This window comes from Carettochelys insculpta, chromosome 1 (genome assembly GCF_033958435.1).
Source record: "Carettochelys insculpta isolate YL-2023 chromosome 1, ASM3395843v1, whole genome shotgun sequence".
NCBI lineage: Eukaryota > Metazoa > Chordata > Testudines > Carettochelyidae > Carettochelys > Carettochelys insculpta.
Genome location: NC_134137.1, coordinates 125,226,988 through 125,251,426, shown reverse-complemented (window position 1 = coordinate 125,251,426; position 24,439 = coordinate 125,226,988). Strand labels below are relative to the sequence as shown.

At 46.0% G+C, this 24,439-nt stretch overlaps 1 protein-coding gene and 1 long non-coding RNA gene across 4 annotated transcripts; both read left to right on the top strand.

Annotated features, from left to right (window-relative positions):
• Positions 1 to 4,926: 4,926 nt before the first annotated feature.
• LOC142006669 (uncharacterized) lies at positions 4,927 to 11,388 on the top strand. Of its 3 annotated transcripts, XR_012643731.1 has the most exons (5): positions 4,927 to 5,020; positions 6,572 to 6,707; positions 7,281 to 9,106; positions 9,608 to 9,932; positions 10,116 to 11,388. It is a non-coding gene; the product is annotated as an uncharacterized LOC142006669 (long non-coding RNA). The 3 variants fall into 3 exon arrangements; XR_012643719.1 differs by lacking the exon at positions 10,116 to 11,388 and having other exon boundaries at positions 4,928 to 5,020; positions 9,608 to 10,058; XR_012643725.1 differs by lacking the exon at positions 10,116 to 11,388 and having other exon boundaries at positions 4,929 to 5,020; positions 7,771 to 9,106; positions 9,608 to 10,048.
• Positions 11,389 to 15,479: 4,091 nt separating this feature from the next.
• POU3F3 (POU class 3 homeobox 3) lies at positions 15,480 to 20,401 on the top strand. The gene is made up of 2 exons (XM_074991332.1): positions 15,480 to 17,458; positions 18,699 to 20,401. Exons 1-2 carry the CDS (start codon positions 16,418 to 16,420, stop codon positions 18,759 to 18,761), a joined length of 1,104 nt encoding a protein of 367 aa, XP_074847433.1. The 5' UTR covers positions 15,480 to 16,417; the 3' UTR covers positions 18,762 to 20,401.
• The last annotated feature ends 4,038 nt before the right edge of the window (positions 20,402 to 24,439 follow it).

The window sequence follows — 24,439 nt, the reverse complement described above, 5'->3', positions numbered from 1 at the left end:
TTTTTATACCTTTTATAGCTATGATGGTTTTAAATTCATAGCCCCTATTCATTAATTGGTTTGATGTAAAGACTTCATTTAAATACTTGAGTAGAATATTAGTAGACTCAGCAAATTACATCTCTACATAAAATTCTATCTTTTTGAACTGTACGAAAAAACTAGGAATAAAAATAAAATCATATGTCTCCATCTGATAACTACTAACCAGAAAGGAAGTAGATACTCTTTTCTCTATATCTAATATTCCTGTAGGAATCATTTACTTTTAGTACATGATATCTATTTTGTAATTTTTTGTCTGTTGAAGCACGTCTGATTTCTTTTCCAAACTTTTAAAAAATATTGAGGCTCAAACATTTGCATGGGAGTCGATTTAGTCTGATTTTCTTCATAGCAAGTTCCATAATTATCCTTTAAAGCGTGACGTGAAAGTCCCAGTGTCTGAAAAAGTTTCTTCTGGAATAAACAATCATCATTCATGTGGATACGACAAAATTTAAAACAAAACCCAAAAAAAAGCACAAAAAAAGTGTAAGTAAGCCTGGTTTTATAGCCAAGAAATTCACGTTTAAGCAAACCTGGAAGAAAGGGCAAAACTGTTTTAAGATTTTTTTTTCTATTAGAACAGACTGCAATTTAAAGTCCCAATTGCAAGATTTAAAAGAGACTGGACATTCGTACAGAAAAGACAACACTAGATGGCATTATCATAATTAATAACAAAAACATTGGAAGAGCTATTAAACATCTTGTGTCAGGGCTTTAGCCCATCTCTAACTCTTAGGCTATATCTACACTACAGCAATCCTTCGAAAGAAGTTCTTTCAGAAGATTTTCCGAAAAAACTTCTTTTGAAAGATTACGACCACACACAAAAAAGCAGATCAAAAATATCAATCTGCTCTTTCAAAAGAGAGCAGCCACACCCCAGCCACTATTTCAAAAGAGCAGGCCAGGAAATGCTGCAGATCAAAGAAACCAATGTCATGGAAGACCGCTCTTTCAAAAAAAGTGCCTCAGAGCATCTGCACACGTTTTTATCTGAAAAAATATTTCGGAAAAAGGCAGTCTTCCTCATCCAGGAGCAGAAGGGGACCGCTGAAAATAGTGCCATGTTCTTCCGATTTCATATCGAAAGAACACATTTTGTAAGTAGAGGCTCCACGAGATTTTTCAAAAGAGCCCCGGTTTCTTCAAAAAAACTCACTAGTGTAGACGTAGCCTGTGCATTCAGGAAGAGACCTAATGGGATGGCAGATGACCCTACACCTGCTTCTCAAAAGGTCCATTCACTTTCAAGCATCTGGTTGGCCACTATCAGAAAGATGATAATGGACTACATGGACCTTAGAGCTGATCCAGTATGACAAGTCATGTGTTTTTCTGTCTCTAGTAGGAAACATGTATTATTGGGGAGGGATAGCCCAGTAGTTTGAGCATTAGCCTGCTAAACCCAGCACTATGAGTTCAATCCTCGATGGGGCCATTTAGAGCTCCATAGCCAAAAAAAAGAAAATAAATTTTAAAAAGGGACAGTGTTTGGTCCTGCCAAGAGAACAGGGGACCGGCCTTGATGACCTCCTGAGGTCCCTTCCAGTTCTACGATCTGGGTGTACATCTAGTTCTTGTCAGTATCTTCTGTAATTTGTAGGTGGGAAAGCTCTCATAATCATCTGGATACAACATGACTTTCTGATCCTATGAATCAGCACAAATTAACCTGTATACATAAGTCTTCTACAAAAGCTTACCCCTGTATTCTTTCCTTAGGAGCAAATTCTGCTTTTCATACATGTTGAGGACAAGAGAGTTTTGTTTGATTAAAGCAATCAGGATCTTGTCCTATTTCTCATGCTGCAATAATGCCATTGATTTAACTGGGCTCACAATATCGCACTCAGCACAATTACTCCAGCACACTTCCCACAGATTTGAATAAGTATAAAATATGGCCCTCATGCCAACCACATTACAACCTCGCAGCAGTCAATGGCATTTATGTCAGAGTGGGGACTAAGAGCCAGATCCCGCTCACTTTATTCAGGCAAAATTCCCATTGGCTTCAAAAATATGGCAAAGAGAATTCATAGATAAGGAACATAGGGCTTAGTTTTTAGAAGTATTAGATATGCATGTTCATTCATGCTATATTAAAATCAAAGTGTTAAGGCAAAGAAAGTTATGCACAAGGAAGACAGAAGGCCATATCTTCACCCCACTGAAATGAATGGTAAAACATATAGTTGGAACACAATCAGGAGCTGGACTGAAGAATTTGACCCTAATACAATCCTGCCAATAATTTTTAGTACGATAATTTTAATATTCTAATATTTTTTAAAAAATCACATGCGCAATGCTGTATTATTTGCTTTAAGCAAAATAAAGTATATTGTATAGATTACTATTCTAATCTGCATTAATTTAAAAACAAATATGATTATTTTTGTGTTATCTGCCTTTATGTTTTCTATAACTGTCCCTTTAAGGTTTTGTTTTTAGTATGTATAAAAAATGCAAGAATTATGCAACCTGCCAATTCATTTAATCTCTTTAATCAGATACATGAAAATGTTTTTTCTTGCAATGTAGTGGAAAGCAAAACTAGTATTCTTTTTTATATTGTCCAAAATTAAGTTCTTATTCTACAATGATTATATTTCATATGCAAAATTACCTGGTATATTTGGATATCTGACTTAAGATCTCTAGTATATTGATTCATTGGGAAAATGTTGCATTTAAAATGGAGACTAAAATGAACTGCTTATGTTTTGTTGATATGAAACAATTTTAAGTTCACAGTAATTTGAAGTGTTATGCACTTTAAATATTAATATATCCTGTGTATTATTTACTGACTTCCAGGTGTCTTATCAAACACTTTATATTTCAAAGGAAGAATTGTTTCTTTTTTTTTTCATTACTAATGTTCTATTAATTCACTTTGTAATACCACTTCATTTCAGGAAAACAGAATTGCATTAAATTACTTATGACAAAAATCACACTAAAGTTGTTGGCATGTTATAAAATTTCATTTTCCATTACTATTTTACATGGTCTTATCTTGGTAGTGTATTTCTCAGTTTCAATATGTGGCCCCCTTAGTTTTTGAAACATACAGATACATGAACATTTATATGTTGAGATGAGAGTGCATATTAATATGTATTATACATTCTATCAGTAAAGTGCATTTTACAGCATAAAACTTCCAGTAAATTACATGTAAGTTTTCTTTATGAACTTGCTGGTCTGATTTACAGTTCCTATGGTGAAACAACCAGTTACTGCAGTTTTTTTTTTCTGTAACATAATGTGATTTTATGTTCCAGCATGTGTTTTAAAATACATAAAAGGTAAATTGACTGGGAACTACCCTGTTATAAAGGCCTACAGGTAAATAGCTTCCTCATCAAATCCAAAGAAAGACAAAAATGCTGGACATGAAAACAGAAACTAATTATGACCCTGTATTCTTCTTATAAAAATCACATTACTCTAAAGACAAGGTGGAAAATATACCTGGAGATGCAGAAAAGCTTTAACAAGTGAATCACTAAATAATTATATCAAATGACCTTCAACAGAAAGATAATTGAAAGGCACTGGATGCAAAACCGTGAACAGTTGCAAAATTATTTATAAAAAATGTAAAGTGCTAAAAAGGTACCTGGCTAGTTGTCCAGCTCACTCTTTTTGAATGCCATCAGAATCAGTTTTGCTGTAGGTAGAAGTGCAGTTCCCAGGTTATCCCTAACTAATCTTCAAGGAAGACACATTAATATAGGGTTGGGTTTTGACTGGTTGTTTTTAAGCATACACTCTGAACTTTCAGCTTTGCTACATTGTAAAGTGTAATACAGGTTAGGTCTCCCATACTTTTTTAATTTCTGCCATGTTTTCAATTTGGAATTTGACAAATCTGGATAGTTTTTAAAAACCACTACTTGATTCACATATTTTTTAAATAAACAAACCCCTTCTCCTATGTGCCCACACCAAAAGGATGGGGATGGCATTAAACAACATGAGGTCTCTATCCAGGTCTCTATCATGGAATCCTCCTCTTTTTCAGTCTTTTCCTGTCAGTGCTTCAGTCGCAGGGATCTTGCCATACCAATTAGACCCCCAGCTCCAACTGAACAAGGGAAGTAAGACACCATCATCGAGACGTCCAAACCCAAATGCTCCCTTTTCTGTCTCGCTCCCCTAAAATATTAAAAGAGCCGGAACAAAGCAAGTGCACGTCAAGCTAGAACCCACTACAGACAGGACATGTATTTACAAACACAGAGAGAGACAGACACAACTTACTGAGCATGCTGGAACGGCTGGATCTGCTGCCCTCGAGATACCCACCTTAGCAGCGCGGGCAGGACGGCACTGGGCTAACGTGTGATGAATCCCCTTTGAGCTTTTTGATCCAGTTTCACGCGGAGTGGCCGGGGGTGGGGGGGAAGAGAGGGCAGGAGAAAAATCAAACTTGGGTACCAAATGACACGTCCGTCCGCGGCGTGGGAGGGGGGCTAGGAGACATCACTAGCGACAGCCTGGACACGCACACCCCCGCCACACCCCACTGGGGCTACGCGGGCGTGGGCAGGGCGAGGACCCCGAGGGCTGCAGCTGTGCTGGGATGCCCCCTCCCCCAGCCCAGCCCAGCCCAGCCCAGCCCAGCGCAGCGCAGCCTGAGCACTAGGGAGCAGCGGCCGCTGCAGCTACCTGGGAGCAGGCGGAGCCGCGGCGCGCCGCGCGGGGCAGGGCTGGGCTGGGCTGGGCTGGGCGAGCCGGAGGGGCCGGCCCGGGGAAGGGAGGAGAGGGCAGCGGCAGCGCAGGGACCGCGGAGCGGGGCGGGAGGCTGCGGCTGCTCCCCAGCGCGGCGCGGCGCTGGGCGGGGGAAGGGGCGCCGGGCTGCACCAGCCCCCGTGGGAGCCGAGGCTGGAGAGTCGGTTGCGTCATTTAGGGGGTTCTTCCCCCCCCCCCGCCGCCCGCCGCCCCGAGCCGGAGCGAGGTACCTGCCCGTCCGCGCCGCCGGCTCCGGGGGGGGCGCCGGGCTCAGGCGGGGGCGGGGGCGCCGGGCGGGGGGAGCCGGCCCGGGCCGAGCCGCCGAGAGCCGTGCAGACGCCGCGGCTGCCTTTGCCTTGCCGCCGTCCTCCTGCAGCTGGGCCCGGGCGTGCGGGGCCGGGGACAGCTGCCCGCTGCCTCCCGCCTGCTCCGGCTCCTTCGGCCCCTGGCGTCAGCGGCAGACTACAGAGGGGATCCCCGCGGCGGGCAGGTCGCTGGTCTCACTGCGGGGCTCCCCCGCCCCACGCCACAAGAAAGTTGCCCGGGTGCGGGTGCGGTGGCGGCGGCGGGGGGGGGGAGCTGCTCCCCGCGCCAGCGCTCGCTGCCCCCCGCGGGGTGTGGGACAGCTCAGCCCTGCCCGGTGCCTGGAGCCGGGCGAGGGTCGTTCCCTCCGGCTTTCTGCTCCGGGCAAACTTTTCTTCTGCCGAGGGCGAGGCGCTGAGGCTGGCGGTGGCGGATCCCCAGCGGCTGCCCCGGAGCTGGGTCCGGCACGCAGGCGAAGGAGAGTCTGCGGGGCCCGGGCGTGCGGCATGCCGAAAATTTTCGGCAAAATAACAGCCCCGGGAACAATTCCCCTCTCTCCGCCAATGGCTGCGTGGCCCACCATTGTGTCCCTCTGTAACTGATCCTCTCTACGGGCGTTTAAACTCAGCTGCAGCCAGTCAGGTCCCCCCCCCCCCTCTCTTCTCCCCTCCCCTATTAAAAGTGCGGCTTGTCCTTGTAAGATCCAGGTCGTCAGAGCCCAGTATCGGGGCCCGTCTTGGCTTCTGATAAAGAACAGCGAAAATCCACGACCTCAATGAGTTTCCCACCTCGAGTCTGTACGGGGCTCACCTCTTGATGTTGTGAATGGCAGGGGGCAGCTTTGTTTTCCATAGAGGGTGTAATGGGGAGACTCCCTGATTACACATTGCTTTAGGTACAGCTGGAGAGACTGTGACATCGGGGATTGCAGACCTGATGAGACCCGAGGTGTTTGGGGGGGGGGCCACAATCTCTTTCCACATTTGGAAGTGTTTTATCAGGCCGAGCAGATTATTTTAAGCGTCCCTTTTCTCGGCGATCCAATTTTATTAGGATTTACTATCATTTGTGCTGTGCGTCCCCGGGGAAATAACGCTTTGATTAATGTAATCCTGGGCTGGGATCCGCCACATGCCCCTCTCCCAGGAGAAGAGCCCTGTTTGACAAACAAAAACAGAGCAGCAACTATTGCAACCCGCACTCACCTTTGGAAGGCACCAACAAAAAAAACATTCTCATCCACCCCTCTGGGCTACAAGAGCAGCCTCACAAAACCATGGGCGCTTCTCATCATGCACTGTGCATGCTCCTGATTCACTGGGGACTGCTCAGTCAGGCCCTCCCTCTCAAAGGCTGCTGCTCTGGTCCCCGCAGAGAAGCAAAAGCATCTTCGGGAAGCCCAGTGCCTCCCTGTCTCCCTGCCTGTCCTTTCTCTCTCTCTCAGCACCTCTGCCTCTTTTGTTCCCCGCTGCAGGCCTCGCTGCAAACTGATTTCAACTCTCCTCCTTCAACCCAGCAGCAGCCAGAGAGGCCTGTGTGAAGCCTGGGCATTTCAGGAGGCTCAGTCACACGTAGCTGAAGCCGGGTATAGCTCTCAGAGCAGGGGAATGGTAAGCAAACCGCAACCAAGTGATCTGAGCTGTTCCAAAGGGAGGTAGCGGGGGCCCAGAAAACAGCCTGCAGCACAGGGTCTGGTGGAGTAAAATATTCCACCTTTAAAAAAAACCAACTAGATTTTTTTCTTTTGTTTTGGGGAAGTGCTTCTCTCCCGCGGTGGGGAGCAATAGGCTTTCAAAAGGCCCTGGTGAAAGAAGCAAACCACCATCAGACGGAAACCTTCTTCCCATCCCTTTGTAGCAGTGGGTGAACTGGCCTGTCCCCCCCCCCCGCCTTCCGAGCATAAAGCCCGCTACGGGCAGCTGAAATGGTACGCTCGTGTTTCTCTTCCGCCACCCTAACAAAGCACGCGGAGGAGATCCCGTGACAAAGGAAGGCTCTGGCAGCGCTTTGGCCACTTTATTCCAAGCCTGGATTCATAAATCCAGCGGGGGGGCGGGGGCTCTCCAGCCGGGAGCTCGGGGATGCGCTTTGCACCGGCGTTTTCAATAACATGCCCGCATCCCTCGCTAGTGTTTACCCAATGACCGCATTGCAATGACTCAGCGTTTGCTGTTTCTTCTTAGGTGTGTTTTCCCCCCTCCCACCCCCAGGGTGGAAAACGCTGCAATTCCATTTCTGCAGGCGGATCTGAGCGTCGGGATAACAAGCTCCCAACGCGTTAGCAGGCGCCCGGGAGCGGGGGAGGGGGGCGCTGGGGGAAGAGAGAAATTGTGCATTTCTTGTAGAAAGAAACGGGAATGAGAAGCAGCTATAGGCGAGCTGGGCAACCTCTCCGCTTTAAGCAATGCACCGAGGGGCTGAGGGGGCAGCGTGTGGGGAAAAGCCTAAATCACGCCTGGGAAAAGTGACTCTGGAGAATTGATCCCTGGCTTTGGAGAGTGTGAAAGGACTCCCCTCTCGGGGAGTGATTCCCTTTGCTCCGCCCCCGACCCCCAAAATTGTCCTTTACCTTTTCAGAAGTAGATCTTTAATAAGTCACTGTTGGTGGGCGGGTTTGTTCATTTCAAACAGCTGAGGGCCTCAAACTCACCATTGCTATTATTGTTGTGGTAGGTTTCTTGCTTCAGAGTTGTAGTGGCAAGTACATAACCTCAGGGTCTCTGCCGGCTCAGCCCCCCTCAAGCAACAAGATTTTTTAAAAAAAAAAAAAAGTAAGATCCGAGGGTTTGATTTAGGGAGAAGAGATGCAAAGAAATGATGAATGATGTTAACTTTTGACTGTAGGAGTCATGATAGACTTGAGTGAAGCTTTGGAGAAATAAATCATTTAATCCCAGAGCTCCTGAAGTCCCTTTTTTCAAACATTTGGAGGCTGAAATCCTACCGCTGTAAAAGCGACCGAGTATTTAAAAACATCAGACATTAAAAATACAACATGGGAGGAATGGATCAAAAATGAGAATGAATAACCATGCGATCGTGAGAGTATCGGTCAGATTGTCTCTCCCAAGGAACACAACAACAACCGCATCAGCAAAACTGTAGCTCTTGCATTCACTAAAGGAGAAAAGACAGCGTGTGCGTGTTTGTGTGAAATGCCAAAAAGAGCAGCCTTAAGCTTGACCTACTGCAATCTGCACTGAGCTCCTCAGACAATAGACAAGTTCAAATGTCAAAAAATCTAATAATAAAAAACAGAGCTGCCAAACTGCACGAACTGTTTTCTGGTGTACCATGATTATTCACCCTCTTATCCGCTCAGAGACTGCCAGTCCAATGCGCATAAAAAAGAGAAAATCTATGCAACGCATGTGGATTCTTTTAAAAAACGTGAAACGCGATTGAGATGGCCAGCGGACAAATCAGACTATATTTCAGAAAAACCAGGCCGAGGAGCCCACAGCCTTTGCAACACGCTCACTTGTGCATCCCTTTTCATGTGGCTGCGTGCACAATTATTCTCGTAAAAAAAAAATCGACCTGTTCGAGGTTGGAACTGGGTACCCGTAGGATTTTAAGGGAGGCGGTGACATTAAGCAATGTGTCTCACGGACTCGGGTCAGAAGAGAGATGATTCCATTCCTTTGAGAACTTTCCTCACTGCACATGCTAAGAGCACCCTGAACACAAGGGAGTGTATAATCTCAGAAATACGCAGTTCTGAAAGTACCTGTATTCTCAGATTTTTCATTTACACGTGTAGCGCCTGTTTTCTATTTCTAATTTATTATAGGATCAGGATTTTTATTGCCTTCACCAATAAATAAGGCTCAGACTGGAACCTTCACTATTAAATACGTGGATAAAAGATCAGCCTGCCCATTGTGCGTCTCGTTATTGTTAGTGTAAACCTTTACACGTAATATGTATATGTTCCTATTTTCTCCACATTGGTTGGTGTATTATCTCTCGTTCAGCTATCATCCTGATTATATGAACTACAATATGGGTAAGGTTTAAAAACAGAGCCAATCACATCACCCAGGAATGCTACAGATCTGAAATCCAGGCAACTCCACCTTCTCATCTGACTGCTATAGTATAAAGGAACACATTTTACATATAACATACTGTATATGTAGCATGGCTTTGTTTAACATTTTAATTTGTAAATGCTAATTAGGCAGTTGCTCTCCACGATTATATTATTACATACCTAATCATTCTCGAATAGAAGTAGATGCATACTAAATATAGTAAATAGCCACTTTGCATTTCCCAATACCTCGGCAGCGCTCTTTATTTTGCACAGGTGTCTACCCGGACAAAATAGTTTTAAAAAATCCTCTGTGTAGTTTTAATTGTCCTGGTACTTAAGGCAAAACGTGCGATCACATCCAAATAATGTTTTTAAGAGCCAGCGTGGAAAGTAGCTCTCTCAAATTAACTTGTTGCTCTTTTTAAATGTTTGTGTTGTCTGTTAGCTTTTTGTTCTCTTCCACGTATACAGCCAGGAACTCATATCGGAGTAAGACTGAGGAATTGACTTACTAGAGTTGTTTTCTTGGGCTGTGATTGCAAGTTGCATCTGAGGTAGAAAAAAGATGAAGCACAAACTGCATGGAAGAGCCATGTTCTCCAAATATGGCATATTAACTACCGCTGACCTCTCCACAATCATATGTCCAAAAAGTGTTTGAAAAACAATGATAAATCCAAGATCATGCGTGGTGACGCTTATGAAGAAAATTCCATTCTAGATGTGTACACTAAGAGTCTGGAAAGCAGTCATTGTATACTTTGCCAAATGCGCTAAGGCAGAAAGTTTGAGTCAGGTAAATATCTCTGCATTTTCAGCCGCGTTCAATGCGGGGCAAGGCTTAACTGAGTTGTAGAAGTGAAGACCTGTGAACACTTTGCGCATTGGTGGTGTGGGGAGTTGGGGAGATAAATGTCTATTATTGTTTCTCTGGCTGTTTTCTTCTATTGTGTTTTTGACCAGGGAGTTCTCTGTCTAGTTCCAGGATTTAATGGGTCTGTACGTGGTAAAGACAAAGAATAAGCCTTGTCCGGGCACGCTGAAACTGACCAAGCTCCGGTGCGAGAAAACAACCTGTCTTTACGGCCTGGCAGACTTAGTTATGGTTATGCATCAAACGTGGTCCTGCCCCCACCAGCGCTCGCTGGCACTTACTTCCACTTTTACAGGTGTTTCGTTGGTACTAAAGCGTAGTGACTTGACGATGTGCATATAGCTATACAGAGAACCCTGCGGAAGGAAGGATAAGCATATGTACTTATCCATAAAAACACAGGAGTCAATTCCTTACTTATGTGTCCCAGGAAGCCACCTAGAAAAATAGCTGCAAGGAATTGGCTTGTTGAGCAATATGTTAAGACTGTGCACAATATGTTTGCAAAACGACAGAAAATCTGAGCAGACTCTGAAATTAAGATTTTATACGTCTGTAAATAACTACGGCTCCTTGTGTAGCTCTCTCGTGCGTTTAGTGATGCGGGCTTCAGCTGATTTGATTTGTTGCCATAACCTTATTTTACAGCCACAGTCGAGATGGGAAAGTAGTTGAGAGAGAACGAGTGGCTACTTTATTAGGAATATTGCAGGCACTTCTGCAGGTTTAAAATGGCAATTATATATTGAATGGTGTAAAGCCCCCTCCGTCTCTTTGTTATAGCTGCAACGGTTTAAAACGCTGTGGACAAAGTCTGTGGGATACACTAGTTACCTTGAAATAATGTTTTTTTTTCTGATCTCACTTATTTCGGGGGCTACTTGGAGGCCTTAGCTCCCCTTCCGATTATGCACCAAATTAACAGCCTCTCGGATGGCTTTTTATCTGTTCGTCAAACTGCAGAGCCCAGTGTAGACTCTTGTGTTTCTGTCTTAGCGGTGTGACAGCTCTATTTGCACTTAAGTCTGCTGTATTTTGGACCCGAATTTCCTCAAGCCTCTTTATCTACCCGACCAGTTCACTGCGCTGATGCCACCCTTTACAGAACGATATAAAATATCACAGACACATACAGTTTGGAGAGGGCATTTGTTCCTCTGACAACTTTGGAGGAGCAGAATTGTTGTTGGCTGTAGGAGCGTTTTACTCACCAGGTTCTGAGCCGCGTCAGGGCGCCCCCTGCTGACCATCCGCGCGCTCATTGAGCACTCCAAAAGTTTATTTTGCTCAGCAAACCGTAGCAGATAAAATTAACGGCAACCAATAAAATTATCTTATATGTTTCAACTGTAAAAGTCCAAAACAAAATAAAGCTCGTTTTAGTGAGGCTAGAAAGCCTGGGTTTGGCTTCGTTCTCTTTGGCTGAACTAGGGTCCTTTTATCTAAAGCCCAGTGCACAAACATATAGCTTAATGTGACTAGTGTTCTTCCTTTTATTTCTTTCTCTATGGCAACCAATATGTTCTGCTCAGAAATGTTCCCCCATCAAGGAAACAAATGATCTTGAGGGAGCAGCTCTATACGGCATCTGTTCCAATGGAGAACACAGAGTTAACCCCAGTTAAAAAGAGACTCTGAGCCCGTCAACAAGAAGTGGGGAAAAAGAGCGATTCTTCTCCCCCAAAATTGAAACCTACACCTCCCTAGTTTTACAAGTCATTTTATTGATTTGAGTATCGACCGCTTCCAAAGCAGCAACTAATTCTAGGGGATAGCCGTGATCAGGAGCCGGCGTGTGTGCAAAAGTGCAGAAGAGTGCAAACAACAGAAAATTAAAATTAAAATAAATGAAAGTAATACAATGGGTATTTCCGCCTGGGTAAAGTTTTCAGGAGCAGTCTCTGGCCTACTCATTTCAGCTTACATTATTTATCGCATATTGATCACAACGGACCTAAACGCTGTAAAAGAGTTTCAGCTCATTAGCCTAGACTTCTCAATTAGGCAGGAATTCAGGGAAAGGGGCGCTAGGAACAAGGCAAACTGTCAGAAAGGAGAAACAAAGTGAAATCTGGTCGGTAATGCGCAAGCCACCGTCTCCTGTGAGACTAAAATGAAGGGATGTCCTGGTTAGTTTTGATTGATTATACTCTTTCTGATGGACTTTCGCCACAGAGCTGTAGATGTTGTGCTTAACCGTCTGTTCCCTAGTTACAATATTAACCCTTTGAATGGGCTGCCGCTGTCCTCCTCTTCATCTTCCTCCCCCAGCCCCAGACTGGTTTATTTCACTCCCCCCCGTTCTCAGCAGGTGTCCACTTCTCCACTTTTCCCTCACCCCTCAGCACACCACTGCTGTTCAAAGCTGATGTGCTCCAGGCATCGGAAGAGATGCTCCTGAAGAAACATTTGAAAACAATACATATTTATAATCCTTCGCTCTTTGGAATCTGCCTTTTTTTCCCCTTCTTTCTGGGGCTTTTATCCCCCCTGAGTACCACAATAATTAACAGTGCCCAGAAAAGTGGAGTAAGCAGAAGACTTTCCAGCACTAAAGAATCGCTTTACTGCCTTGAGCTTTGGAATGAGCTTTTTATGTAATATTTCACTTGGCGTTGGACGGGGGAGGGCTGGGGGGGGGACTTTTTTTCTTCATTAAGCTTGCTTCCTTCCAGAGTTGCTATGAGCTGCCTGTCTTTTCCTAGGCTTTTAAAAATAGATTAACAAGACTGTAAAGAAAACAAAAACAGAGAAAAAAATTAAACACTTACCGACCAGACTTCCAGGATTTAGAGGTTTTTTTTTAAAAAAAATTTGTATATATATTTTGTTTTAATAAGGTGACAGGGGAAAAATCATGTTCTCAACTCCAGCGAAACGATCCATGCTAAGATTTTCCTTTGCACTGACTCCACTAAGCCCAGCTCTCCACTTGTCTATTATTTTCACCAAAATATATGAAAATTTATGCAAATGAAAATCAGCACTAACTGTTCTCCCCTTGTTATACTTTGGGTTTTTTTTTCCAGGCAACACAATCACACTCTGCAAGGGGTGGGGGGGAGTTGGGGAACTAAGTTGTTGTTGGCTTTTTTCTTTGTTTTTGTTTTTAATTTTTGTTGGTTTTTAATAAAACGCAAAACTCCAGCACAAGCTTATTTTTTGTTGTGCGTGTGCACAATATTTTTAGGATTCTTTAAAGAAAGTAGATCTGTTTGCAGAGACGCTATCACGTTTCATCAGGCCACCTGAGACGGCTTTTGAAAGCGTGTACTGTGAAATTCATAGCAGTAATTTAGACAAAATCCTCACTGTATATTAATGAAAGACGGCCCCATGGCACCGTTCCTATCCTCCCCATTCAGTGTAAACAAAACCACGAGACTCACTCGGTTTTTGAGCCTGATCCAAGCAAAATCGTCTGGAAAGGAAAACATGGGGTTCTGGCACTGACTATTCAAACGTCTGCACCTGGAGATCTCAGATTTATTCAATGAAATCTGTGTTAGATCTTTTAGACATATAAAAATGAAACCTTTGCAGGACGCATGGGAACAAAAAAAATCGTTATGTTTAGGGTTTAGTTACCATTCCTCTTCAGATCTGTATACTTCACATTAATGGTTTTTCTAAACCTACCTACGATGGTATCTTTGACCGTGCAAGCAAGGAGCTGGACAGGATCCTAAATAAATTCTGCTAGTCTACAGTTAATCTTCAAATCACGCAAATGCTGCATACTTGCTGCTGGAGACTTACTCTGTGCTGGGAACTGAATTCACCTAGCTGGGTTTTGTGGGGAAATGATTAACTGAAAGAGGGGGGCGTTGTGTTCCACATTTTAATGTAAACATCATGCATTTTCTTTCCATAGGCGCGCGTACACTCTATATGTGTCCATGCATTATACATGACTGATACGTAGCTTGTATGGATTACACAACACAAACACAATCATTAGTAAAGATGTGTTCCTTGAATGTCCGAATTGTGTTATTTCATTGGAAATCCCCGAGGAGAGCTCAATTTGCCCTTGTTTTGGTTGCCACTTTCTCTTTTTTCTTGGTTCACTGAGGTTGCCTGTGTGTGCAGCGTTTCCGCTTGGTCGCATCTCTCTCTCTCTCTCTCGCTCGCTCGCTCTCTCTCTCTCCTTATCCTTCCCCCGCCCCCCTTAACTCTTTCAGCTGGACTAGAAATAATAAAACGTTTCATACACCCAGATCTGCTTCCTGTGAAATACCAGCGTTTGCAGAATAAGGAAAATATATACTTAGCTGTAGGAAATGCGGACAGAGGACTGACTGTTTGGTGGCTCTGGAGCAGGATTCAAGTTGGATTTTTTTTTAAAAATGATAAGCATTCAGGTTTACCATAGTTTATAATAATGCACATGGCCAGAAGCCTGAGCGATTCTGTTCGTGCACCTTCTCAAAGATTGTCAATATTGAACAGTTCCGTGCAGCTATTCAAATAGATGCCCGAAGACATGAGCTGGATCCCCGTTTACACGCATACAGGGGGGCTCAGAAACTAAAACAAAGAAGCGTAAGACTGATTGCCTGTAATTAAGGGAATAACTTGCCACGTTAGCTTCCAGTCTAAGATCTGGTAAGGGATCATAACGGTGGAGATTGGGCAAAAACCTTGGTCCGTTTTAAAAGAGATCAGCTCACCCCCTTTGCCTTTCTGACATATGCAGAGCGAGAGAAATGGAACCCAAAACTTTGAAACCGAACAGGACGCTTCCCTCTCTGGGTGCTGACTATTTGATTTATGTAGCCTGTAGCCTGTGTACAATGGCTGCTTACTGATGATGGGAATTATTCGCCCATCAGGAGCCTCGTGCGCATGCAAGTAAAATAAATGCATTATTAGATCGTGTTTTTGTCTCTTCCCCTCATCTTTCTTTTCATGCATCCCCCCTCTTCACTTGCCCCCCCCCCAGTTTTTATTCTCCCACCCCCCACCCCTCCAAGCCGAGTTGCTCTGCGCTGGGAGCATGCAAAGATCCATCCGCTGGGCGTTAAGAGTTAAGCTGTGGAGGGGAGAAGAAGGGGCGGGGCCGGGAGGAGAGCTGAGCCGGGGAGGGGACACGCGCGGGGAGGGCGGAGGGAGGGGGGCAGATTTCCAGCTTCTACGCCACTTTGCCTAAATTAAAAAGCAACCAATCGGAACGGCCGGAAGGGGGGGCCTCGCGCCCAGAGCCCGTCCTTCTGCCTGTGTCAATCACGCAGCGGGTCTCCAATCAGCGGGGGCGCCGGCGCTCGACTTCCTCGTACTTGGGCAAGTGTGGTGGTGGTGGTGCGCGCGCTCGGCGGAGGGTAAACATTCGGCAGTCCCCGCGCGGCGAGGGAGGGACGGGGAGCGCGAGCTGTCAGGGCGAGCGAGCGCCGCGGTGGGGAGGAGGAGGAGGAGGAGGAGGAGAAGAAGGGGGGGGGAGGGGACGAGCCGCGCCGCTCTCCTCCCAGCACCACCAGGGCACGCTCTGCCCGCCGCCAACTTCCCCCGCCGGAGTTAGTGCACCCAGGAGCCCCTGGATGCGCACACACAGCCGCACGCCGCTCTGCCCGGGCGCGCCTCCTCCCGCAGCCGGCGGCTGGAATTAAGCACCACGCTTGCCGGGGAAGGAGGCCGGCGTTGCAACCTCTCTCTAGCGCTTTTTTCCCCCGCTCCTCGTTTTATTTCTTTTTTCCTACCCGCCGCCTGAGCGAGGGGCGGCGGGGAGGGGGGGGGCGGGAAGATGTCTCCTCCAGCCCGCCACTCCTGCCAGCAGGCTCCGGAGGGACCGGCGTTACAAAGTGCAGCTCCGGCGGGAGCCCAACTTTGAGACATGCGGCAGCCGCAGCAGCAGCAGCAGCAGCTTCCCCAGCCGCGCCGCCACCGTCCTCAGCCCGGGAAGTTTTCCTAGGACCCCGATCCAACTTGGCGAGAGAGGAGGAGGAGGAGGAGGAGGCGGCGGCGAGCCGGAGCGAGCGAGGAGAGGGCGAGAGAGGGGAGAGCCGCCCGCCCGCCCGCGCGCACAAAGCCTCGGCAGGCAAAAGTTTCCCTCTCGCCGGAGAAGGCAACGAGGGCGCAATGTGCTCCTAGGGAGCCGCCGGGAGACGGGGGCTGGTTCTCGTGCCCCCCCGCACCCACCCACCCACCCACCCCACCCCAGTCGCCGAGTTGGAGCTTTGATTGTGCCCCACCCCCGCTCCCCGCCTGCCCAGAGCGGCAGAAGAGGCGGTAACAGGTGAAGGGAGCTCCCGGGAGATCGGGGCCGCCGGGCAGAGCCCGGGGAGGAGCCGAGCCCCGGGTGCGGCGGAGCAGCGCGACTCCCCGAGAGAGGGGGCTTGACAAAGGGAGCCGAGGAGCCCCCGGTGGTGCGGCTTGGTGGCACGCCAGCCGGCAGGGGGTGGGGGAGCGCCATGGCCACCGCGGCTTCTAACCCTTACCTCCCCGGCAACAGCATCCTGGCGGCCGGCTCCATCGTGCACTCGGACTCGGGCGGCGGGGGCATGCAGCCGGGCAGCGTGGCCGTCACCTCGGTGTCCGGCGGCTACCGGGGCGACCCCTCGGTCAAAATGGTCCAAAGTGACTTCATGCAGGGAGCCATGGCTGCGAGCAACGGCGGCCATATGCTGAGCCATGCCCACCAGTGGGTGACAGCCCTGCCTCACGCCGCCGCCGCCGCCGCCGCAGCCGCCGCCGCCGCCGCGGAAGCCGGCTCGCCCTGGTCCAGCAGCCCGGTGGGGATGACCGGCAGCCCCCAGCAGCAGCAGGCGCAGCAGCAGCCCGACGTGAAAGGCAACGCCGGCCGAGACGACCTGCACGCCGGCACGGCGCTGCATCACAGGCCACCCCACCTGGGGCCCCCGCACCAGGGCCACCCGGGCGCGTGGGGAGCCACCACCGCCGCCCACCTCCCGTCCATGGCCGGGGGACAGCAGCAGCAGTCGCTCATCTATTCCCAGCCGGGGGGGTTCACGGTGAACGGCATGCTGAGCCCTCCCCCTGGCAGCCAGAGCCTAGTGCACCCGGGACTGGTGAGGGGAGACACGCCGGAGCTGGGCGACCACCCCAGCCACCACCACCACCATCACCACCAGCATCAGCACCACCAGCAGCACCACGGCGGGGTCAACAGCCACGACCCCCACTCGGACGAGGACACGCCGACCTCGGATGACCTGGAGCAGTTCGCCAAGCAGTTCAAGCAGCGGCGGATAAAGCTGGGCTTCACGCAGGCAGATGTGGGCTTGGCCCTGGGCACCCTCTACGGGAACGTCTTCTCCCAGACCACCATCTGCAGGTTTGAGGCTCTGCAGCTCAGCTTCAAGAACATGTGCAAGCTCAAGCCTTTGTTGAACAAGTGGCTGGAGGAAGCCGACTCCTCCACGGGCAGCCCCACTAGCATCGACAAGATCGCAGCCCAGGGCAGGAAGAGGAAGAAGCGGACCTCCATCGAGGTGAGTGTCAAGGGGGCCTTGGAGAGTCACTTTCTGAAATGCCCCAAGCCCTCCGCCCAGGAGATTACGAACCTAGCGGACAGTCTGCAGCTGGAAAAGGAGGTGGTCAGGGTTTGGTTTTGCAATCGGAGGCAAAAAGAGAAAAGGATGACCCCCCCGGGGATCCAGCAGCAAACCCCCGATGATGTCTACTCCCAGGTCGGCAACGTGAACTCCGACACGCCGCCCCCACATCACGGACTGCAGACGAGCGTGCAGTGAGAGTCACAACAGTAAGGGAAAGGAAGAGAGGGGAGAAATGGAAAGGGGAAGGGGGGACCGACAATAACACCGCACACAAAAATCCATATATATATATGGACACTATATATATGTATGTGTGTGTATATATATATATAGTGTCCACATATATATATATATATATATATGGAAGGGAAAGGTCTATTCCAGCGCTAGCATGTATACTGTATGTGGGGAGGTGGTAGAGATGCATAATGCACCAAAACTGCAGATGTTTCCTTCCCCCCCCCCTTTTTTTTTTGGTAAACATTTCTGCATTATCCCCTCTTGCAGCGATGAACAGCACCCACCTCTTCTGCCCCCTTACACACCCGCCCCCTAAGTATGGCCCCCTCAAAGGGCTCTCTAGAACGAATCACGGAAACTTTTTTTCTCTCCCCCCTCCCCCCACTTTTTCCCCCCGAAAAACAACAACAACAAAAAAAAGGGCAGCAGACGCAAAATCATCTCCCCCTTAGAGGATGCCTGCTGTGTCCCAGGACCCTGTTTTTCTTGGTCAAACCACAGCATTTTGGTGCCAGATACTCATTCTGGGGAGAAAGCTATTTTGCAAGCTAAAAAGGGTCACTTTCTCATGGGGGAAAAAGGGAAATATGCACACTGCACTAAAAGAAGCAGAGTGGAGAGGGAAGCAGACAGGGATATGTATAGATAGAGAACAAAAATATGGGAATAAATACCCGCATACCGAAAGCTGACGCTGAAAAGGGAGGGGGGAAGACAGACGCCAGGAATAAAAAGAGGAGAGGTTGTTGGTCCCGAAAGTTGGAGCTCTATAGGACTTTGCATGAATTAAGGGAAACAACCAGAGAAAGGGAAATCATTTAGGCCTGTCAAAGTCGTGCTCCTGACGGCTGCCAATCATCCTGGAAGATTCCTTTAAAAATCCACTGCTAATATTTTTATTAATATTTTTATTTTTATTTCTGGACTGATTCAGATAAAGGGATTTAGAAGGACTGAGCATCTGCAGCTGCACTTATCTGAACTTCTCCTCTCCTAAATCCGTTGCCAACTTTGATTGAATGGGTGCTGTGGATGTGATTATATAATACTGCCATTTCCAAGCAGTGTTTTTGGTAGGTTTTAATAAACAGACTTTTCAAAAAGGCGGCAATATAGAATTGTTAGATCCGTTGTTGATCTAAAAAATATTTGCTTTATATTTTCATTAAATGACTTCTTTTAATATTTTATTCAGAATACCTATGAACTGCTGCAAAACGGTAATTTATTTTTCCCCAGATCTTGTATTACGTGTTTTTTTCAGACGAGCACAAATCAAAATGAAATGAAAATATGGACAGTTGTTAGGTAATAAGGGTATCTTTTGATGTGATAATTTGATTGTAATTTAATTTGAGTAGTGATTCCGTAAGAGCTGATTGAGAAAATAAATTTGTTAGAATGAAATAGTCTGTGTCTGATGCATAAACACTGTGTCGAAAAAGTTCTCTTGAGGAAATATTGCAAATATTTAAGTGATAGAATTAAGGATAACCTGCTTTTCTGTACGCTACTTCAGGTATCTGGAAATGCAGAGTTCCAGTATTCATTCTGTTAGCATTTTAGTACAGGACTCATTGCTTATAAATACGTATACAGAGCCAATTTCCATGGAGTTTTTCATAAATATCCCCGTGTAATGGGATAGTAAGGCAAGATTAAAGAATAAAAGGCCACATTCTTTAAAATGATTGTTTTATTTTACGATTAAACTTCAGTGCAGTAGATGTCTATGTGTATCAAGTGGTAATGGCTAATACTGAAAGCAGTTTTGTTTTTAAAAGTTTAGTCTCTTTTCTCTCTTTTCAAACTAAAAAAGCGAAGGCTAGGAGCTGTTTAAGTATAATTTATTTTGTCACATTTTATGTCTGTATAATATTGTATTTAATTTATCCGTATAATTTAAAGAAAGTTACTTTTTCAAAAAAATGTAGAGATGATGCTTTCGAAATCCTACCTACAGTCCGCATAGTTTACCATTGTTGTTGTTGTTGGTTGTTTGTTTGGTTGTTTGTTTTAGGCTTTTTTGTAGGAGGTGTGAAGTGGTGTAGTGCAGTTTTTCCTTCCTTCCTTCAACACACAACAAATGTGTGTGCAAGAATTTTAAAGATGCCAATAGGTGCAGTAGGTAGGCTGTCATATTTATCTGCTAAACATATTGCAATATACAAACACGTGAATGAATATTTCAACTCTTAATTTTGACCTGGTAATGTCGTGGAAGCTACAGATCTAAATTTAACCCTTGTAGGTACCCCTTGCAAACGTATTCTGGAGAAATATTTTATTTTTGTATTGATATAAGCTTTCAATAGTCTCTGGGTTCCCCGGTTCCCTTCTTCCCTCCCTTCTTTCTCGCTGTGTGATATTGATGCAGGGGTTAAACTCCCAGAAAACTACTGTAGAAATTACATACCTTTATTTCTTTCGGTTAGGCCTTGTGTCATTTTCATAAATCAAATCCAACCAAATAGCCGTGCACTGAGGTGCATTATTTTAGCACCAGATCGAAGTAAATATTCCACTCGTTTTGATTTGTGAAATCCGAAAAGGCCATGTGAGAAAAAGGAAAAAATGAAAGGATAAGAGACAATTTCATGTCTTCTCTTTGTTTAGTTTAAGAGCTTCCCAGTATTTTTTTGGGAGGGGGAGGGTCGGGGGGAAGAAGGAGGGAGGGAAGGAAGGAGAGGAGAAATCATGAATTTTGCTACGTACAAGGGAAATGAGAGAACGGACTTCCAGTTTGGAAGCGGTGGGTTTGTTTTTATGTGGTGGATACTATTAACACGTGAGGTGGAATCCTATTTTTCACACATGAAGGGTGGTGGCTTATTAGACATGGAGTAGGTCTATTTAAATTTCTTAGTGGTATTTGGTTACTGGATTTGGATGACAACAAAGAGCTAACGTTAGGCTTCACACTGGTTTCTATTAAAAGGCAACCTTTGCGGATTTCTGCATAAGAAGGGCTCATTTCTAGACTACAGGAATAACATTCGGTAGTAGGAACGTGCAAAATCCGTCCAGTCTATGCTCTTATTATCCGCAAAAAGTGAGGCCATGTTTCCCCTCCCCCCATAAGAAATGTAATCCTTTGAATGTACTTAGGAACTTCAGGGTTGTGACTCTAAAGGGTAATAACAGGTAGATAATAAGTGAGAGGTTTTGTGTTAAGGGTTATATTATTACTCATGTAAATAATGAAAATATTGTTATATATCGCCAGATCTCTGAATGAATTTAGTAATTGTATTCATTTATAATATCAGTGTTCTGTGTTTGGTAACTGAGTCTTCATCATTTTCATTATTATTATTATTATTATTATTACTATTATTATTACTATTATTTTTCTACCGAAAGGAAAGCCAAATGTTCTACAAGCTCTGTTTGATCAGTCTGGGTAATCCCGAGATGTGATTATTTTTAGTTTACATTTTCCTCTTCTGCAGTGCTCTACTGCGCTCTAGTTTTCTCACTGATATCCCATCTTTTCCCAGGCTAGTCTGTATACTATAAATCTTTTTCAGGTGTATTTAAAATAGTCAACTCACTGCTTTTGATCCACACATTTTCCGAGCGTAGCAAAGAACTATTCTTTGGTTTAAAAATAAAACGTTTCATATTTCTGAAATGATCTTTCAAGATTCCTTATGCTTTAATGTAGTGACTGGTGTTTGCACATTACAATGCTCAGAATTTGTTTTGTACGAATGGTTTGAAATGGAACTTTTAGAGAATAATGGGTTCTCATATGAAATGCAGTATATACTATTGATAATTTTATCAATAAGTGTAATATTTTAAATAATTTTAACAATTAAATTTGTTTTTAAATTATATATTTGTAAAATATTTATCCTGTTGAAAACAACAATATATTGTTGTATTTATTCGTTTATTTTTGTAATAAATGATCAACATCTTCAAGCTAAAGACAAAATGACACTTCTATATATTTATATAGGTATCCTTTTAAGATACAGCTCTACTTGTTCCAATTTGGATGTAACTATAGAAGAAAAAACATCTACAACTGGCAACTTTCAGGACCAAATTGTAGAGACTTTCTTGTCACATGCAGTTTAGTTTGCCAAAGTTCCACGGTAATTAATCAGACTCTAAAAGAGATGCAACAAGTATTGGCCTTGGATGCAGGCTTAAAATTTTGTAGGCTATCGACTGAGCTGTATAAACCCAGGAATACAGATACCGCAAGGAAATTGGTCTGCTTTACTATGATGGATGGTTAAAATGAACCGATGGGCTGGAGAGGTCATATGCGCACATATCCGCAGTTGTAGCCTGAAGTATTTGAGTGAGTAGTGTTTCCAGACCTTGCTAGCAGCGACAAACCAGTAGGAAGCTTCTCGGCTGGCAGCCTTTTTGCTAACTAAAAAGCTAGCATGAGCGAAGAATTATGAGAACCCCCCTTCTTCCTTAAAGCCTAAGTGACGCTAAGGGACTATATGTGGAGTGGCAGGATGGTCACGCTGAGGGGAGACAGAAAACGCCAGATACGACTCTGACAGAGCGGGCAAAACTCTCGTTGAAGTCAATGGGATCTTGGCCTAAGCGAAGCCTGCAGCGTTTGGCTCCAAGAGAGCGTGTAGCCTTGCGGGACACTTGGCCCTGTCTGCCCCTTGAGGCTGTTGTTAACCTGCGGCTGAAGGTCACTCCCGTGACGTCATGGCCAGCAGTTCTGCGCCAGGGGGCTGACCTTGGCTTTCCTAGGGAAATAAGGGGACTTCACCTGGCCTGTCGCCCTGGGGAAGGACAAGCCCTAGGGGGATAGGCTGCTTTCACCGGGCACTTCTGCTACGCTGAGCTCAGGGTAGGTCATGTGCAATAGGTTATTGTATGGATGAGCGCACGTGGTGTCTCCCAAACTCTCCGCGGAGTTCCCCGCTCCCCCAGCCAGCATTTCAGCGGCAGGCTGTCGGGGCTGGGTGTCTCGCACTAGGTCCGGTGTCTCAGCAGAAGTGAGGATCTGCACTGTCCCCCCGTGAGTTTGCTGCTAGAGCAGATGCCGTTCTGGGAGTGAGAGAGAAACACGAGGAATGTGTTGGATGGGGCGGCCGGGGGCGGGGGGGGCCAGAGGCGAGGGAACAACCTCGCCCAGTGCCCGGCCAGTTTGACTTCTGTGCGATCAGTTTCAGGGGCTCACGTGAAGTGCACGGCTCGGGCCGAGCTAGGCCTTCGCACGCGGTGACCCGAGCGGGGCGGCGGGCAGGAGGATGCAGCTGCCGAGTGTGTGGGCGCGCCAGCTGCGCGCTACGCAGGAGGGGTGTTTCAGAGCAGACTGAGCTACCTCAGGTCGTGGACGGCGAGACCTGCGGGGAGGATGGGCTCCTGCTCTGATCCCGGCTGTCGGCCAGGGCCGCTCCTCAGTGGCAGCTGCAGCGGATCCCACAAGTTGTTTTTCCTCGTGGCGACCATTCAGCAAAACACACGATCCTCTCTCAAAGATTTAAATTTCGCGGATGAATTACCATACACCGGTTGCTAAGCAACTAAATTCAAGCCGGGCTAAGAATATGCAAGCTTTTTGTATTCTCATTAATAAAAATGCCACTCTGACACAGCAACCTGACTTTGGATCACTGCAACTTCTGCAAAAGCCATGGGAGAATACAACCCGACTCCTCCATTTAATTACAGATCAGAGTGGCTTGAAATGGGATGTTTTCTTAATCTATCTTCCTAAAAGCGATGTAAAAAATAACGGCTTTTGAAGAGCAGTGGAAAACTACTCTTTTTTTTTTTAATGGAGCTGTCTGTTGGTGTTACTGATAGCTATAAACTGAAACCTTTTTGAGGCACATATTCAAGTTTTTTTCACCCATTTTTTTAGTTCCCTGGAATCAGAAAACATTAAGACATTTGCAACCACAGAAATTAAAGTGCAGTTGAGGCAGAGTTATGGGGAAGAAAACATCTCTCCCGAGATGGAAAAAAAAATCAGTTAAACGAAAATAATAAAAAAAATGAAACTCTACAAAGTTGGGGTTTTCTTTTTCTTTGAAAGTTGTGCTTTTTAGCATAAGTACCAAAGGAAAAAAATGGTCGTTATCGATCTTAATGGCACTTGGTTGAATGTTTGCCTCAAGAACTCCATTTCCACTCCTGTTAAAATTTAGGGTTTTTTTGTAATTTTTACAACTATGGCTGTGCAACAAGACGCGCGTGTGCCTCTATCTATAGCTAGGTGTGTATTTGTTTCGCATTGCCAAAAAGATTCCTGTCACACTCAGTTTTACCGTCCATGGAAACTACACAGCATCTTAGAACGGCCCCCTTTCCAGGGAAGGGCAGTCCAGGCCCTAATAATCTGTGACTAGTAGTTAGCATGCGAAGACATTGATGATAACTCGGACTTCCTCTTTTTTTTGGTTTTCTATTTTGTACATATGCATTGAGTCTCGTTGCGGGGGAAGGATAGTTGGGAACCAGAGTTGGTTGGTTGGTTCGGTTTTGTTCTTGTTGGTTTTGTTTTTGCTTTGCTTTGTGTTATTCAGCAAATTGTTGAATAAACTTTTTGCAATGGACGTGGCTACCATGAAGAATTAACAGGAAAAGAGGCAACGTAAAAACTGATGAGGGCTAGGACAGTATTTTTAGGTCAGGTGTGTTTAAGGAAAGGAAGGGAGACTTCGAATGCTTTCAGAATACCCC